The sequence below is a fragment of the Sturnus vulgaris genome, chromosome 1, assembly GCF_052056855.1.
Source record: "Sturnus vulgaris isolate bStuVul1 chromosome 1, bStuVul1.hap1, whole genome shotgun sequence".
NCBI classification, from domain to species: Eukaryota; Metazoa; Chordata; class Aves; order Passeriformes; family Sturnidae; genus Sturnus; species Sturnus vulgaris.
The window spans coordinates 100793520-100813255 of NC_142243.1; the positions used below are offsets into that span (position 1 = coordinate 100793520).

General features: G+C 36.6%; 1 protein-coding gene across 8 annotated transcripts in view; it reads right to left on the minus strand.

Moving 5' to 3' along the window:
- SOCS6 (suppressor of cytokine signaling 6) overlaps window positions 1-19736 on the minus strand; it is a 119672-nt gene that overhangs the window by 88687 nt on the left and 11249 nt on the right. For 2 of the 8 annotated variants that reach the window (XM_088172566.1, XM_088172574.1), the window contains exons 2-3: window positions 9454-9570; window positions 3132-8469 (exon numbers count right to left, since the gene is read on the minus strand). The exons of 3 other annotated variants lie outside the window; for them this stretch is intronic. In XM_088172566.1, the coding sequence (XP_088028692.1) occupies window positions 6738-8342 (1605 nt within the window). In that variant the 5' untranslated portion in view covers window positions 8343-8469; window positions 9454-9570 and the 3' untranslated portion in view covers window positions 3132-6737. Of the gene's footprint in view, window positions 1-3131; window positions 8470-9453; window positions 15119-19736 lie in introns of those variants that run through there. 3 more of the 8 variants (XM_088172577.1, XM_088172584.1, XM_014870911.2) reach the window with 2 other exon arrangements.

Genomic DNA, 19736 nt, shown 5'->3' on the forward strand with positions numbered 1-19736 from the left:
TGCTCTGGAAAAAAGTAAAGTATGCTTTTCAAGGGAAACACGAGTTTGTATTAGTGGGCACAGAAAACTTTTTGACAAACAAAAACTCCAACCAGAAACTGAACAAGACAGCTGCTGTCTCCTGATGGAAGCAGAGAGCTGGGGCAGAAGAAAAAGGGAATTGTGAAGCAGCACTGCCAAAAATCTCTTCAGCCCAGATAGCCCCTTGTTTCATGTGATGTGGTCAAACACAGAAGCACCCAGTAATAGTTTAAAAAACTGAAGCTGTATTTTCCTTTCTTCCTTAGTTGAAATGTGTATAACCGAGAAGTCATGTGAATTAAGAAATAGATACAATGATGATCACATGGTAATAGATGCCCTACCAATTTTACAGACTGGAGCATCTCTCCTGTGAGAAAAGAGTAAGAGAATTGGGATTGGTCAGCCTGGAGAAGACTGACCTAATTTTGGCCTTCCAGTACTTGAAGGGAGCCCAAGAGAAAGGCAGGAGACTTTTTACCAGGGTGTGTAGTGACAGGATGAAGAGGAATGGCTTTAAACTGAAAGTACGTTTAGATTAGTTGTTAGGAAGAATTGTTTTCCTTTGAGGGTGGCAAGGCACTGGAACAGGTTGCCCAGAGAAATTGTGGATAACACATCCCTGAAAGTGATCAAGGTCAGGTTGAATGGAGCTCTGAGCAACCTGGTCTAGTGGAAGGTGTGTCTCCCATGGCAGGGCTGACAATCATTTAAGTCCCTTCCAACTCTAAGCCACTTTATGAAGTTGAACTAAGAATCTGCCCTGAGGCAGAACACCTCCTATTTCTAAGTCATTCCTCAAAGCTTAACAAATAGCCATTGGTCTCCACTCCCTACAATATCCTATTTCCTACTTCACATGGCATAGACAGGGACCAAGAGTTATTACCTTATCAGAAAAAAATCAAAGTGCATACTAATGCTGCAAAAGATGCCAAAATTGGCTGAACCTTTGCATTTGAAAAGGAAAACCAAAAAAACCAAACCAAATGAAACAAAAAACACTGACTGCAAGCAGATTACATTTGCTGGGGAAAAGTAACAGAATATTGAGATATTGTTTCCTAAGTATCAAGGACTTCCACTAGATCTTGCAGCTTTGTAAGTTTTGAGGTCTTAATTGCAGAAGGTTTAATTCGGCCCCATGCTACCAAGCCCTGCTTTGTCCCTAGGGTTGCATTATTAGACATACAGCAAGATTTCTGCATCAGGCAGTGTCTCATTCTTTCTCTTCTACCTCAACTATGAAGATTGAATGTGGGATAGAAATAGTACTGTAGGCATCTTGATTATATAAAAAAATCCAGCTCTGTATGGATCATACGAATTTTACAGGTGGCTGAAAAATGACTTCTTACTCACCTTTCACTTACCATGGAAATATCTGAGGTAAGTTTATTTTTCACCGAATTTCTGGAGTGAATAGAACAAACAAAAAGAAAAACATCATGCAGACCTAGTAACAAATCCCCTGCAAGATCCCCCAGGGGAACAAACCCCAGAGGAACAACCATACAATGTAGTGAGCATAAAGCAATACCAGCCTCAGCAGCAGGAAATAGGAGAACGTGATTTTCTCTTAAACAGCAAAAGCTAGGAATTCTTCCTGGTTACTGTTTAAGGACTTAAGTTACAGAACAAACAGAAAAGTACGTATCACTGTGGACAATATGAGCAATAATTACTTGCTACTAAGGCTGGACTTTTAGTTTGTTTGCTTATAATAAAAAAACCCAAACCAAACAAACACCACCACGCCTGGTTATAACCTGACCTAAGAAGCTGCTGGTATTCATCTGAATTTGAGTAGTGAATCAAAGTCTGAACTACATGAAAATACGTGACCAATTATGCATATATTCTGTAACGCAGACACTGTTTATCTTCCATTTTCTCTTTTATTTCTGTGACTTCCCAGGGTTTAAAATTTCATTCTCTTTTTAAAGGGAATCTAGGACAGCATAAAATGAATATATGATGAACAATATAATACCTAAATTTTTATTTTGGAGCTACATAAGAACTATTTGGTTCTTTAAAAGGCAAGAGGCAATATATTACCTTTGAGATACATATGGATGGAGATTTTGTTACGAATTCTGTAAATTTTTAATGGAATAAAACCCAACTAAAATTATCAAAAAAAGTTAGCTTAATATAGTGTTTATGCAGATCTTTCAAAAATAATATTCTAGTTATATCCTGGCAATTTGGGTTTTTTTGAACACTAGGAATTAGAACAATTGGTGTACAGAAATATTTTGAAAGTCAACTAGCAAAGGTTAAAAAATACAAAATAGTTTAAATAGTAACCATTAAAATTTAAATGTTTAAGACAGATACCCAACTTTTACAGTGTCTCTCAGGATTTTCTTCTGTTTTAGAATGTCATTAATGTATAGAAGACTCCACAAACCTTTTTGTGAATGAAATTTTTATTTACACACTGTATCCAGAAGCAGATACATAAATCCTTATACAATTATTTTTCAAAAATGTGCAAGAAATTACTATAATTTTGTTTACAAACCAAAACACATTAAAATCAATGGACTTTGGATAATTCACTCTGTGGCGTGCTTAGTACAAATAGTGCACACCAGGTCTGAAACAGAGAAAAGTGTAAACTACAGCAATCTGGATTGTAAGTATTAACTTCATGGCACTCCATCATCACTATAAAAATTCTTTAACCCAACAGGTATTCATAAAAAATTCTTTTAGAATTTTTCATTATCTGTGTAGAGTTTAGATCACTTTCCAGATACAACAATGCCGTATTTTTCACATTATGAACTACCATGTAGGCCATTTTTTATTTATAAAGAATGTCTGTAACTTTTATTCTTTGCAGTCATAGAAAGATTTAAAGAGATTTAATTGGCAATCGTTAATTCATCTATAGCTTAGCTCAGAGTTTGAAAGTTCAGTAACAGAGAAATACTTCTTATCATAGCCCATATATTGCTGGTATGCTGTTTTAAATTTGTAATTTCAGTATTCACACAGATGAAATGCATCAAAACAAAAACCCCACAGATTTTACTTAGCCCAGCAGTCAATATTCACAGAAAGAAATTGGCTTTAACAAAATGCAAAGTCAGCTCATCTGAGAACAAAGAGTTTAATTAATAATTGCATTTCTGATCCTTCTGACAGAATTACATTTTGATAAAGAGATGGCATTCACTATGTCAACAGCAGGATAAGTGCTATATCCTTCAAACAGATCAAAGAATACACATCACTTTCAGTTGTTTATAACACTGGCTTACATAACAAAAACAAAGAAACAAAAAAAATAAAAACCAGAGGAAATTGTGCAAATTTATTATTTCCAAACACAAGGTGTTGTTTTAATCTTCTAATTGGAAAAGCGAAGTTGTCAATAATGTCAATCATTTCAGACACTGAAAAAAGGGTTTGTATTTTAAAGTTTCATTTTCAAAAGCATTTTTCCACAATTCAATTGTATAAAAAGCATACATTTGGAACCCTTAAAACTGTTGTGCTGCATAAATAGCCACATTTCTACTCTATGAGGATCATAGTTTGTTAGCTTTTATTCCTAGTGTATTTACTTCCAAAGGTCCCCAAAATATCTTCAATCATCTTTCTTTTATTTGTCAACAACCCTTTGTTCCTCTAATTTTCATGAAGCAGAAGTCAATACAAATTTTCTGGTTATTCTGGGTGCTTCTAAATTGACTCATAACTATATGCTACTGTGTTTCTTTTATATTAATCTTTATAATAAGAAATTGTAAGTATCTTTAATGTTTTCAAAGTATTTTTTCTGGATTCCTTCTCCTGGCTGGCCAGACACCTCAGTATGAAAAAATACTGTGTGGCTCTGATTAAAGAAACCTGTAAAAATAAGTATTTGTGTCTACTTACTACTGATTTAAAGTACTTGGAGCTTAGTAGAAATATCACCACCATTTTTTACTCGGAAGCAAAGTGCTCTACGGTTCTTACATCCTAGACCTCAACCACTTTTAAGTGTTCCTTTTGTGGTAGCTTTATGGCAGGGTGGGGAAATGACAAAGTTAACTTGACCTGATTAAGTTCAGAGATGAAGAACACAGCAAGGAAGGCAATTCAAAAACCAGATAGCTGAAACACAGGGTTTTTTTAAAAAGCATAATTTATGAGTGAACAACTGAAATTTATAAAGGCATGGGCAAGAATTTTAGCATCTGTGTTCTTGCACGTTTTTCAATTCCACAATAAGACCATGATATTATAGCTTCAAATATTTAGGTTTCAACGCAATGACTGCTAAATTAATGCATGTGGCACAGTATAAACATATGTTTAATGTATTCAATAGTGGTATTAAATGGAAAAGAAAATATTTTATATACTCTTTCAAAGATTCTGTAGAATGCATAGGGCCTCAAGTATGGGGAAAGAATTTTTAAAGTGAAGAAAATGCCAGAGGTTTTATTCCAAAAGTATGCATCTGAAATCCATAAAAATGATTTTCTTTTTCCTCTCCACAGACAGAATCAGAACACTGTACCATACAATAGGTTATTGTGCCTTTTTGAATAAAGTTAGTGATCCTGATTCAGGGGAGGGGGAACGGGACATGACTGGGTAGGGGGAGAAGTCAGTAGAGGAAAAAAAAAGAAAACAGAATTCTCCCTTTCACACATATATCTTCATGGCAGAGCCAACAAATTACATGTATAGACTGCTCTAGATTATTTTCTTTTTTTAAGTTTAAAACTTTATCAGACTAAAGAGGAAATCCTTATTCTCCCTCCCTTAAAAGCAAAGGCAGTCTTTATCTACCTTTGATTTTCTTTTTTTATTTTTTAGTTAAACATTATGGTCAAAAAAATAAATTAAAAAAATATAAATTTTGTCTATCAATTCAGGCAACCCAAGATGTAGTGCTACTGCACCACCTTGCAGCAATACTGTATTCACTTCTAAAGACTCATTTTAGGGGAAAGAAATGCTAGATTAAATAAGGAGAAGAAAATGACCCAAACAAGAAAGATGTATCAAAGATGGACTTTTTTCCTAAGGTGATCTTTACTCATTAGCCACTTCTACCAGAGTTGGGGAATATGACATTCTAAAATACAAAACAGGGGGGCAGAGGCATGCAAAGCAAGGCCTCTCAGCAAGGCAGAGGCAGGCCTCCCTCCCAAGCCAGCTATGATCCCTTCAGCAAGTAATTCATACAAGTGATAAAAACATGGGAGAAAAGAAAACCAAACTGGAAATAAAACAGGAAAATGCCATGGATTAACCTTGCATGATGAAAATATTACAGTGTAGAACCTGTACTCCCCACTGAAAGTCTTTTTTTCCCTACAGAAGGTTAGAATAACTGTAAGCTTTTCAAATGCCAGAATCTTTGACAGATATCATAAACACTTACTTAATTGATTCAATATTTCATATGTCAAAACATATATCATAACAGCAAACTGAAACATTTTCTGTGGTCACTGTATATCCAAACATCTCTTCCCAATAATTTGAAAGGCTAGGAGAACAGCACTTTAGAGATGCATTTTTAATATCTTCCATATAAAATGTTATCAGTCCTGTTCCTTCCTCCTCAAAAGATATAGAAAAAAGGGGAAAATTATCCAAAGGACGTTAGTGTATTACTGTACTTTCTGAAGTGAAAGAAAAATGTAGAAAAATGGAAATGATAAAATTTCAAGTAGCTTGAACATAAATATGGTAGAAGTCATCCTATTAGAAGTTTTACCCCATCCCCAAAATGGCTTATAAATTTATGTTTCCATGATAACAATTCCTAGAGTCTTCCTACAAATCCAGGAAACTTCCCTCCCTTACTCTGCTAGAGTAGGCAGAAAGGAAAAGTAAGAAAGAGGGGACCTGGTAGGTGGTCTCTTATTAACTGATGGCATGATTATAAAAGGTAATATTTTACAAGACCCCAATACCACAATTTCCTTCTAGGTACTATACATTAATTTTCACAGACTGTTTTGTAAAGGCCATTTTTAGAGGACAAAACACTGAGATGAGAATAAGGCTGAATCAACCTTCTCAAACTCAACAGTGTGCAGACAGTACAAGGCTTAGGAGGAAGGCTTTTTTTTTCCCAAAGATATGCTGCATAATCATGTTCTTATCACACAGCTCTGTCTATACATTGGGGCATATCTCTATAGAAATGTCTAATTACGACACTAGGAAACAGTTTTTAACTTAGATGTAAAATCAGTAATTTAGAATACCAATATGTTCTTTATCCATGCTCATTTTTTTCCAGAGGTTGTTTTAAATGAAAAAAAAAAAATCCATTCAACAAGTTTCATTTGACTTTTACTGATCGTTGAATACACATGAAATGTGCTTTCAATGCATAAAAATCACAGTGGATAGCAGCAAAGGACTTGGGGGAAATTAAGGAGAACTTGATCATTCACATTGTGATTAATCTGCACATTGATGAAAGATAGCTATTTCACACTTCTAAAAATAAACTTGAGATCATTCTTTCCAACAAAATAAAACAAGAAAAAAAAGCCTCCCAAAATACACAAAACCCCCCAAAACAAATATAAATCCAAATGCGTTACTTTTCTTTTACAGACAAAAATGAAATATTTTTATGGCAGCAAAAGATTTTGATAATAATGAAAGTCTGTAAACTGTAATTCAATCTCTTTTTGTTGTTGTTGTTCCCAAAGTGCAAGATGCAAGATTCCCGTAAGCTTTCAGTAGTGCTTTTCCTGTAAATAATCCTTCATTTTGTTTGGCAAAGGCAGTTTTTGAATCAGGTCTATTCTGGTGTACTGACGTATTACAAAACGACACAGGTACTGTAAAGAGCGCACCTGCATAAACCGGGATACTGGATTTGTCAGTCTCACTGGGTAAGTTGCAGATCCAGGCAGCCGGGATCTCGAATAGCAGAAAGCTCCATTTTCAGAGTCCCTGATTGAATGTTCAATTAAGTCAACTATAGATGTATGTCCCTCCACATCTGGCTGTTCATAAAAACTAAACCTACCATTTGAGTGCTCAATTCTAGTGTGAAGAGTTTTTCCATGGGAACGAAAACTCAAACTTAAAAGATAACGATCATCAGAACTATCTCGAACGAGAAACGAGCCATCAGGCACATTAGCTAATTTTCCTTCTGCCTCCCAGCGTGTAATGGGGCCCCAGTACCATCCTTGTTTTGCAAGTTTTTTCAGTTCTTCTGTGAGGCTTGTCACAACCATAGGACCGCTGTTCTGTACAGAGTCATAAACTCTTCCAACTCCTGGGGCGGTGTTAGGATCAAAATTCAAATGGCAGCGCATACTTTCAGCCACGTGGGCATCTGTGCCATTTAATCCATTGAAGTTCCTTTGGATTTGATTATTCTGCATTGGAGGTAGCAAAGGTGAGAGTGGAGGGACATCGCTATGATTAACTCTTGCGCTTTGCAACATGACTCCTGTGGTACCAATCAACAAACCATTCACTGTCTGGTCCACAAAGATATCCGGTGCAACGACTACATCCTGATCCACTTGGCTCTCATCTTCGTGGAAAGCATTTCCCCCCACTTGAGAAGAAACAGTCGAAACTTCCATGGGTGAGGAACTATCCAGACAGTAACTACGTGATCCTTCCAAAGGATACATTCCCTCATCTAAAGGCACAGTATACTGAATGTAGTCCTGAGGCATTAATCCAATAACTACAGGCACATGTTCATCAATATGAAGATGCAAGTCCCCATTCTGAGATTCCGTATTTTTTAATGCATTGGTTTGCTCCTGGAACACATTTTCTGACTGCAAGTCATGGAAGTCCTTTCGAACACCATTCAGTGCTGGGCTTGGATTAGAGGAATGGACCAAGGCCTTGACTTTCACTTCCATTTTGATGCAAGTCTCTTCTGAATTTGTAGGTCGAAGGGGCCACGGAGTTGGGCTGTAATGGTGATTACGGAGGGAAGTGGATCTCAGAGGTCTTTGAGCTCGCACATCTTTGAAGGTTATTGGAGCAGATGAGGAAGAAAATGTGTCATCATCTGCAGAGCTTACAGATGGTGTGCTGCCTTTGCCTTTCTGCTTTTGTTTTGCTGAAAGCCTCCTTTTTAACGTACCCATTAAACTTTCACTTTTTGATCTATTTTTGCCTCCTTTTTCATCTTCACTATTGACTTCACAGCTAGCCAAATCTTTACCATAGCAGCTGCCAAACAAGGAGTCATCTTTTCCAAATTCACTTAATGATGGCTGCTGAACCACTACAAAGTCACTTTCATCTTTACTTTTATTTAAGTTAAAGGACTTGCGAATTGTTTTGAGACTAATCTTCTTCATTATGACAAGTTACCAAATCTGGCTGATCAGCAGTGCTTTCGGTGTGATAAAGCCCTAACACACGAAGAGTAGCTTCTGCTTCATTTATGTGTTTTATCCACCCTCATTTAACTTCAAGAGCCATTTCCTGGAAACAAATAAAAAACAATTAAATTCACAGAAGAAATATTTCAAAAATTTTCTATAAGGGTTTCCCCCTCTCCAAGCAAAACAGAAATTGCAGTACTTTAACAATGGGTGTCACATAAAAGTAAAAATAGGGAGCTGACTTCAAAACAATCAAGCTCAAGAAACTGAATTCCTACATCGGCCTTGGAGATTTCCACAACTTCATTCTGCTTTCAACATGGTATTTTTTGAAACATTCACATACCTTGTATCACACACAGAGGCACATATATTTAATGTACTTATATATGATTTTCAAACATATTAACACTCCTCTCTTTCCAAAGGCTCCTAAAAATCCCCACACAAGTAACTACAGAAGATAAAACTACAGAAAATATTCTATTAAAGAGAATTCCTACATGCAGGTTAAATTGTGATTGGTCCTAACAACATGGTCTTATAAGGTTATACTTTCTCTACACAAGAAAGTTGAGTAATATTTAGAAGGTTACATATTTATAGGAAAACTAACTGTAGTGAAAAAAATAGTTTTCTTAACAAAGAAAAGTAACATACATTTAGAGCAAGTGCCCTCCTGAATTTCTGTGAAAGTCAAGACTTCCAATCTGTTTTAGGCACAGAAGACCAAGTCACAGGCTCCTATTGCCTAAAATTATTAGAACTTTTCTTCCTCCAGCATTTCTGCCAAGATCTAGTGGACACAGCTGCTCAAGTTCCAGTCAACTGCTCCCACCTGGCATTTTGCAGAATCAGGTACCTCCAAATTGGATCTTTCAGATTGTTTTTTTTCTTGATTGAGGTTTTACTGTTTTGGGGGGCTTTGAAGGGGCTTGGTGTGTTTCATTTTAATTTTAGCTAGACCTTCCAAAGTAAACAGCTCTGCAAAGAGAAGGATAACGCATGGGAAAGAGAAGAGAGGGAAGTTGCTACTCGCACAGAAGTAAGTACTACAGTTAGTAGTAACTGTTATTCCACATACCTTCAAATACGTGCGATGTTAGCAGCACAACCTGCAGCAGCAAGCCTGGCTCCAGGCTAAGCATGGCAAGCTGAAGGAGTCTAAGAATCTTTCAAGAAATCTTCCAACCTTGGTGGACTGAGGGGAAAGTAAAACAGCCCTTATATATGCACTTCCCACTTTTCTCCCAGAGTATCACAATACAGGCAAACCAAGAAAAATGGTACAATGAACTGAAATAAGTTTTATTAACTAAACAATACCGTTTTCTTAAATAAGCATTAAAAAACTGCATAAAACCATGGAAGGACAATGATTACTATAACCAAAAAGCAGTCCATTGCCTATTGCTGTTGGCTAGCCCAATTTGTGTGGTCCTCAAGTACACAAAGGCTAAAGGATCATATCCAAAGCAAACTAAAAGGCAACATTAAGCATTGACGGATTCTGAACTTCAAAACACCTTGAAAAATTTAAATAAAGCCCTGCTGCTGGAGGAATGGACACTGTTCCATAAAAAGAAGAAGCAGTAAAGATTGATTTATTTGGATTGTACTCTAGTCCTATCTGCATCAACCTATTTCTATGTCCTTGTCATAACCTCTGATATTTCCCAAGTCCATCTTTAGAGCACATTCAGATCTTTCCATTTAATTTTCTTAATTACCAAACTAAATAACATTTTCCTTTCACTGGTAAAAAGCTAAAATATTTCTCTTGTCCCTAAACTGACTTACTTTCTACCAGCACAGAACAAACATGACCAAAACACTTCCTAGACAAAAGCCTAAGAATCAATTACTTGCTATAAATGAGTACTAAGACCTTAAGAAAACAGCACTAGTATTTTATATGTTCACTAGTTATTTTCCACTTTTAGCATGATATCTGTTGTATCAGGAATCATGAAATCCTAAAACACCATCCTCCAGTTATACAATCTTGAATTATGGGTATGAATTTTCAAAGGTTAAAATACCATGTTTACTTTCCTACAAATGCAGATATAGGGAGACTTATATGTCAATTAAAAGGAGACTCAAAATGTCATTGACCTATTCCTAAACCATCTGGATTTTGCCACCTTTCCAATTTGCAGAACTCTTTTTGTCATGTGTAACCAAATTAACCCATACAATGACTGAAAATTACAACTTCAGTACTGCATGCTTCTCCTAAACTAAAAGTCAGAGCATTGATTAATTTGATAAATTTAACTGTGCTTTTGTGTATGTAGTACCAGAAGCATGGGAACTGTCACATTAGCTGCACTTTTCCAGAAATGTTCCCCCCTCCTTGTGTAAGGTACTGTCTACCAATCTCTTCACTCTTATGACCAGTGACAGGACTCAAGGAACAGCAAGAAGCTGAATCAAGGGAGATTTAGGTTAGATACCAGGAAAAGGATTTTCATGCTGAGAGTGGTTGGGTAGTGAACAGTCTCTTCAGGGAAGTGGTCAGAGCACAAAGCCTGACAGATTTCAAAAAGTGTCCAGACAATATTCTTAAGCATATAGTGTGATTCTTGGAGTCTCCTGCACAGAGCCAGGAGCTGGACTAAATTACCCTGATGGATCCCTTCCAACTCAGTATATTCTGGACTCTATAAAACGCATGGTTTATTAGTTGTATCCTTGTAAAAATTCATGTCAAGATATAGAAAAGGTTTGCTAATCAACTGTCAAGCACATAAACAACATGCATCTATCCAGAAGCCGAGTTCATTCATGCATGAGAGGATGATAAAAATCTAGTGACAGTCTAGATCAAAGCTCTCCAAAGTAAACTGAACACACTCACATCATGAGAGCGAGTCTCTAAACAAGTCATCCATATGAGACCCACTCTGGTACCTCCTACACATATTTTATCCAAGACGGAAGAAAAATACCCTAATTGATTCCCAAACTCCTCTTTCTTCACATGAACTTGAAGATTACCAGCTAATTCTGCACTGCATATCAATGTGTTTAAAAATGCTGTATAAACAGCCCTCAATATATGATACACTCATATCCTTGCAAGCATAGAATTCTTTGCAGTCTGCATCTAATAGAGCTGGAACAGAAAAGCCCAGGCATACACCCCTTCCTGGAATACATTAAAATGAATTATGCAACTTCTTCACAACCCTCAGCACAGCAACAGATTCGCCAGTATTTTGCACAAATTACGGCATGACTGAGATCTCCCACCGATGTGCTCTTCCAGTGCCATCTGCTGTACAGTGAATTAGACATCCTAACAAGAGACAACTCTAGAAATTCTTCTGACAGATATTTGCAAGTATAAACAGACTTGAACTCTACCAATGTATTCCCAAAGCCTGGTGGCTGTGTGTGTAGAAACACCTGGAACACACAGAATGAAAACAAGAGATTAATCAAATCCAGAAAGAGAATGAGATCTTAATGCACAGAATAATGTGGATGAATGAAATTCAAACGCATGAACTTTCATGACAAATTCTGCATCTCAGAATCTTTAATATTATACAGGTTAAGAAAATACAAGCCAGGTCTCTGGATGAAAACTACCAGATTACTACCCAGCAAACACCATGTCCCCTTCTGCATATAAAAATAATGAAAACAAAATTTGCACACCTCACTTGGAGGAAGAGCAACATTATCAATCACATATAAATGTGAAATTATTAGTGAAGGTAATTAGGGCTAAAAGTTCACTTTACAGGCTGTGTCTTGGAAACCTTGGAAGACCAGGCCATGCAATGATACATTAATTATTATGGTGGCCAGCACTGATGTATGAAAAATTATCGAAGTTTTAAATATATATCAGTTTCTGCAAATGTGGTTTGAATAATCCAGCATTTCAGAGTAGTTTCATTTGGATGATACAAAATGGTTTCCATAGATTGGAACGGCATAACTATCTCGAAGCAGTGTTTGCAAAAGTACGCCAACAAAAAAAGGTTGATTATACTGTCTTTATTAATTTCTGATCTTTTTCACACTTTTATGTTAGGCATACTCCTTTCCCGAGACAAATACTAAAACAATGCTACCAAAAATGCACTACAATAGAAATAAACCAGGATTAACTTTAATAAGTTAGGACAGAAAACATCATACTGGAAACATACAGCAAAATATAACTCATGTTTGAACAAAGAATTGTCCTTAAAAAGTTTAATAATAATATCATCACAAAAATGACTTCAAATAATTAGTCAATGCTACTTCAGGTAACTTTTCTAAAATAAATGTTAATCTGTTTATTTATTTCCATAAAGTGAAACAGTTGAACACTGATCTTGTTTTTTTTTAACCCACATCATCCTGGCACCATTCCTGAAAAGTCTGTCTTTCACTTAGAAATATATCATCTTTATTCTTATCATAATAAAACTTACATAATTTACAATTTTAACGTAATGTATTTTAACATAATTATTTTTATTAGGAAAATAACTAAAAATACCTCAAAAGTGAAAAGTTCCTGCATGACAAGCATGGGCATGACAAGCACTAGGTTCTCCTTACTGCCAGATAATGAAGCCTGTTCTAATCTGCAGAAGTATAAGGTGTCATTCTCCTGCTTTCCCCAAATTCTCACTGAAATATATTCACGCATTCTTTGGAAGGGCAAAACAACATCTTAAGGTAATGCAGATTACAAGTGCTGTATTTGTGAAAATGCTTAAGTGTCTATATTTTCTCCAAAGTTACTAAATCTATTAATATGAATTATTAAGCAGTTGCTCTCCATACCCATTCCCATCAACTTTACTTCCATACTGAAGTCTGTATGTCTGGAAGTTTTTCTTCAAACCAGTATACAAAAATACTGACTCGAGGTATTTCCTGCTATCTACTTAAGAGTGTCAGGCTATATGAGTACAAAAACTACACACAAAATACTCATTAAGTAAAGAGATACAGCATCTGCTTCAAACACGATCAGTTTCTAAAAGAACATATACACTACAAGGCAATTTTTGGCTTTTTCACTATACGTGCCATAAGCACACAGAAGATAGTGAGGTTTTTCCCTTTGCTGATCTTCAAATAAATTCCTACATTATATTCTTTTTCAGTAAGAAGAATCTTTAAATGAAGTAATCTAAATTCCATTGCATACTCTTTATACCTTGAAAACAACAAAAAAAGGTAAACAGTTTTAGTAGAGGCTTGCTGGCTTATGGATGAACACTCCCCTAATATGATTACAAATTTTATAAAAGCCCTTCTGACTTACATGCCTGGTTTTCTAGTGAATTCTAGGCTCAGACGCACAACTTCACATAAAATTGGAACAAGGAAAAAACATATGAGAGCCTCGTCTGACAGTACATTACACTTATAACAATTCAAGAGCACTTAAGGCCTCTTATTTTTAAGCTAACTAATCAAAGACCCGAACACTGATTTAACCCGAACACAAATTTAAATTTCTACCCTCTAAGATTTGAGCAACTGAGGAAAGTATGGTCCACCTCTCTACAGGGCAGTATAATTGAACAGGTTTTATACAGATTACAATTTAAAACAAACCAACCGACCAACAGTAAGTCGTGTCATTTAGTCGTAAAATCTCTCCTATTTTTTTCCTCCTTTTACAAAGCTTAAACATAAAACAGTCCATGGGCACTACTGTTCCAACATAGGATAGAGTGGCCCTAATCACTACCAATCTTTAGCAGAAAATAACTGAAGTACACCTTTGGTAATACGTAGAAAAGTGGGGTAAATTAATAATGAAAACTTGACAGAACGGAATTTTTCTTTGTCACATCTGATTATGGGAATTAAAAGTATGCAAAACCAGGAACACAGCCACTGGAAAAGTCCAAATACCTCGATTGCTTTTCCCTGGCCTGCTGTTGAAAAAGAATGCCCTTTAACACTTAGATTTCCTTGATTTTTTTTTTCATTTTCTTTCTTTGAACACTATTTAATCTATGAGTGCTTGCAGTAAGTCCTGTTCTTTCCCATATTTGGTTGCAGAACAGAATATTTCTATCTGATTGGTGGTTTTCCTCTAGGGAGTAACTTTAAGGGTGTTAAATGGCATCTCTATTATGGTTTGTGTGTGTATATACAGACTTGTAACTATAATAATTTCATCACTACAATAGCCAAACCCAGTTAGTAATATCAACAGTCCTCAGCCAAGGTTACATCTCTGTTACCCAAGGATGGTTGGCTGGGATCCATGTCTGCTCCCGAGCTACCATGGGCACACTAATGTGGGGGTGCTAAACCGAAGTCAGCACCAGTTGGTATCAGCTCAAGAACACACACAACATCCTGATACCAGAGCTGCTGTTGGAGGAGGAAACTCCAGGGAAGCTGGGTGGATGACAGCCAGTAACCACTTCAGCCATTCCTGCTAGATCTCTCACAAACTGAGAATCAACACCCAAACAGGGAAATAAGAAAACGGTACATTTCATACATTTACTAAAAGACAGACACAAGTACCACTTTTCACCACTTTCTTTTAAGCCAACATATGATAATAGAGCAAACTGCAAATAAATTGTTTCAAGCATGTGGAAAAAATATCAGGAAAATTAAACCAAAATTGGCTCTAAGACCTTGATTCACAGCAAGGGAAAAAGGAGCAAACAAAAATAAGCCAGCAGTTCTATGTATGCCAAGGCATTGAAAGAGAGAAAAGAACATTTTTGATGAATCAAATGGGAGAAGTCACTAAAGAAACCTGATGCGTTCATGTGTTTCACTGCAGGAAATCCCATCCATTGACTGCAAATAAACCTTTGCTTTTAGTTTTCATATAGCTGTGCAGAAGCAGACGAAGAGCGAGAATAATGCTCAGTCAGGCTGTTTTCATTTCTTACTATTTTACAAGAACGCAGCAGCCAGCCTTGCAGCAGACTGTCTGTCAGCAAAAAATTAAGTTTAGTTTCATAAGCAAAGGTTAGACTTCCTGGGAGATTATGCATGAGAATTCCTTTCCAACTAAGAGTCCATCCCCCACTCCATCCTGACAGAAGATTACACCAAAATGTTTCCCCTCCATTGTAAGGTATGGGGTAGCCTCAGCTTGATAATGAGGATTTATGCTTATCCAAGATATTTATGCAATCCTCTTAAGCCATAACACAGTTATGTTAGAAGTCTGAAAAGCTGTAAAACTATAATGCTCTACAAACCAGCATTTCATTTAACAATACAGACCAACATCTCATTCAGGATAAGGAATAAATTTTGAAACCCTTTTGCTCTAAGATGGCAAGGAACAGATTCTGTGCCTACATAATTGAGAACAACATAAGTGTTTGAAATTAATATCATGAAAATGAAAGGACGAACAGGAAAAAACACAGTAAAACCAAAAAAAAAACTACAGAAATGCAATAAGAAGTATGCATAAATGTCTAAATGTTGAAATGTGTGTTGAAAAGAACATATGTAATTGTACAGATGCAGGTACTGAAACCCAATTCTGAAGGCAGTTGGGTTTCTGAATCCTCAATGATGCATCTCCAAACATAATTTTAGAAATGCTACCCACCCATCCATTCACAGCATATGCCAGAAAGACAGAAATAATAAAGTAGACCATTCTCTCAAAGTGATTTTTGTGGTCAGTAATAATCTGACCACTCTTAATGTTAGTGACAAAATTATATAATTGTGAGAAACACTTTTCCAGCCTTTCCCAAAAAAGGAAAGAAAACACTCAGCAGACATGCAACAGCTAAATACTACCACTTCACATTGACTTACTGATTTTGGTTTCACTTTCAAAGTTCAGGCTGGTGTTTCTACAGCAAGCACAGAATCATTGTTACTGTGTACAGCTTCCAAAACATGAACCAAGACAGCTGAAAAGGACCTGCTGCAAAGAATATTTTGATGAAGAGACATAAAAACAGGTACCATGAATGATCTTTTCCTACTGTGCTTCTCAGGCCAAACCTCTATCACCAATAAACCCCACAGTATGAGAGGTGAATACCAAATGGGCAATACAGAAATACACCACTCAGTTAACACCTAATGCTACATAACATGTTTGTTTCCTGCTACCAGGGGGGAAAAAAGTCACTAGGCAAAAAAAAAGGGAAGACATTGTGAGGAGAAAGAGGTACTGAAGAACACCTGGAGGACAACTCAGTCATTGGTCACAGCCAGAACACTGTATCATGAGAGGAAAGTCCTGCTTGTAAAATCTGATTTCCCTTTATGACAAAGTAACCCACCTAGGTGATCAAAGGAAGCAAACTGATATTATTTTTTTTGATTTCAGTACTTTTTGTCTGTCACAGGATCCTTCTGGACAAAATGTCCAGCACACAGCTGGATAAACACAGCATGCCATGGTGAGCAACTGGCTCACAGGTCAGGCACAAAGAGTTACAGTGAATGAGGTGATATCAGACTGGTGACCTCTCACTAGTGGGGCTCTGCAGGGCTCCATCCTTGGCCCTGTGCTTCTTTCAACATCTTTATAAATGACTTGGGAGCAGAACTGGAAGAGATACTGAGCAACTTTGTAGATGACACAAAAACAGGAGCAGAGAGATCCTGAAGAGAGACCTTGAAAAGTTAGAGGGCTGGGCAATCACCAACCATACAAGTTAAACAAGGGCAAGTGCCCGATTCTGCACCTAGGATGGGGATGTATGTACCTGGATGTACATACTGACCGGGGAATGAGATCCTGGAAAGCAGTGTCACAAAAAGGGACCTGGGAACACGAGTCAGCAGTGCCCTGGCAGCCAGGAGGGCCAACCCTGTCCTGGGGGCATCAGGCACAGCATCACAGCCAGGCAAGGGAGGGGATTGTCCTGCTCTGCTCTGAGCTGGAGCAGCCTCACTCCACCTCAAGTCCTTTCCACCTCAGAATACTCTGAGATTCACATTTCAGCTGAAAATTATAAGGGTTTGCACAGTATCATTACATATGTCACTATGCTACAAATTTTTAAATATTGCTGTTCTCCCTAAATTACGAGTTGTTAATTTGTCATAGTCATCTTTTTTGCTTCTGCCTGTCCCAGTTACCTGACGTGAAAATGAAGACAGAGGAAGCAATTTTAAATTACTATAGCGCCAACAAGCATGACTGATAATTTTGCTTTCTTTAAGGGGTAATATGGGATACTTTCTTCTTCAGGAGCAAAAATGAGAAAACAACATATCAGGAAAGCTATGAAGTCACATTCACAAGGAAAAAAAACAAACTCAAAACAAACAAACCCCAAATAACAATAAACCCAAAGCAAAGTTAAACCTAACTTTCATTTTAAACACCTCATTTGCCACACTATCTAGCCAACAGGTGGCTTCATAGCCCATATTTGTAAAACAAGTATCTTCACCAGCAAGTGGTAAACTGCTCACCTTTCCACTTACATTTATGTGATTTATGCTTATCTGACAGACAAACAGGAACATATGCAAGTGGCCTTTACTCTACAAATAACATCCACCTGGCATCAAAGATGATTAAAAAAGAAAATTAAAAAAAGAAAAAAATCTGCACAAATTAGCTCCAGGTAGTATGATTCATTTTAAAATACCCAGATGGAAAAAAAAACACAACCTTTTAAAAAAATGCACCAAAAATGTAGTAATTAAATTCTTCAAGCAATAATTCAAATTTAGTTATCTAATATATTCCAGTAGGAACAAAAGAAACATTGTTTAACTCGAAAAGATAAATATATTCAATAGCAATTTGTCTACCAAACACATAAGCTCTAACAAAAGCACCTGAAACAAGTTTTCAAGATAGAGACTGGCTTGAAAATTCACTACACAGAAAAAGAGGATTCCGTTTTTCTGCCATATGCAGCACAGTCATGTTCTGCAACTGGAGAACATGCAACTGCAGGAAGATTCATTTTCGTATTTTTCAGCTCTTCTAGAAAGCTCGAACAAACAGCAATACACTGCAGCCTTACACTGTCTTGTACCATTCTGCCCTGGATCTCATGACTGAGGCTGACTCCAAATTAAGCTCTCGGGTACAGTTTTTCACTGAGGCTGAACGACCCTTTGAACTTGTATGACCAGGTAGAATCTCCAATGTTTTTACAGCTATCACCCCCACCTGCTTCCACCATGACACTTTCAAGAAGAATAAAAGCCTTCTTGCCTTAGAAGATAACACTCGATCCTCTCAATTCAAGCTAAGATGCGGCAGTTCTTTATGAGACAGTTAACCCTCTACATAAATGGAAGGATTAAATGAACCCATTTATGGTCTGAGGGGAAAGAACACAGTGCCTTGATTAAAGAGAAATAAAGTGGAAAGATCTTCCATAACATCTGTACAGACTTCGCATAGGCAGAGAAATCTCCAAGCATGCTGAGGAAGAAGAAGCAGCTAATAAGGACAATCTCCAGAATCACAGAGAAAAAAGGACTGACCTCTGTTTTGAGATTTTCTTCACTGAATTATCAAGGAAAAATACAATGTATTTGCTACACGTATGTCACAAAGTTCCCACCATTCTCCTCCAGACCATATAAAAAATATTTACTACTACCTACTCCTTGCCTTGCATCAAGGCATTTGGTTGCCATACAACTCAGATTTAATAAGTTTTCGACCTGCAGACTCCTACCTCTATGGCTTTCCTTTTTTATGTACATTAAACCAGTTTACATCTTTGTGTTCTAACAGTGGACAATTCTAACAGAATACAAACACCAACAATTGATATTATTCACGTGTGCATTGTGAAAGAAAAGTAATTTTGTGAAATTATAATAGACTTAATTTTTTTTTAACTAAAGACAGCAACATTTTTCCAAAGCAATAGCCAATTATGTTACTACAATGCATATACAGCATACACATAATTTGAAAGCGTACGCATCCTTTCAGTAAAACTCATTGACAAGAGAAATAGATATTCAGTGAACTATGAAAGACCTGGGATAAAAAGGCATTGTCTACATTTAAACAATAATTACATTTAGTGATTCAAGGTCATTCTAATCCCTGCAATAACAACAAATACATAAAATACTGCAATAGAGTGTCTCATATAAAGTAAGAGGCTTCTATTCAAGAAACCAAGTTCCCTAATCGCTTCTCAAAAGTTCAGGAAAATAGAAGTTCGTGAGTTAAACTCACATTCAGAGACTATTGTTTGTTTTAGCATTACTTCCTTTAGAAAGAAAACTCAACCATGCAAGGTTACTTGTATGCCCTACAGCCCCTCGAGGACTGCCCAACCAAGTTTTATCAAATAAGCAGATAGGCAATGTCCCAACTAAGAGAGCAATCATGGCAAAAATTCACCTATTCTTACATATACAAAAATCCAAGAGCATTTCTAAATACAGGAAAAGCTT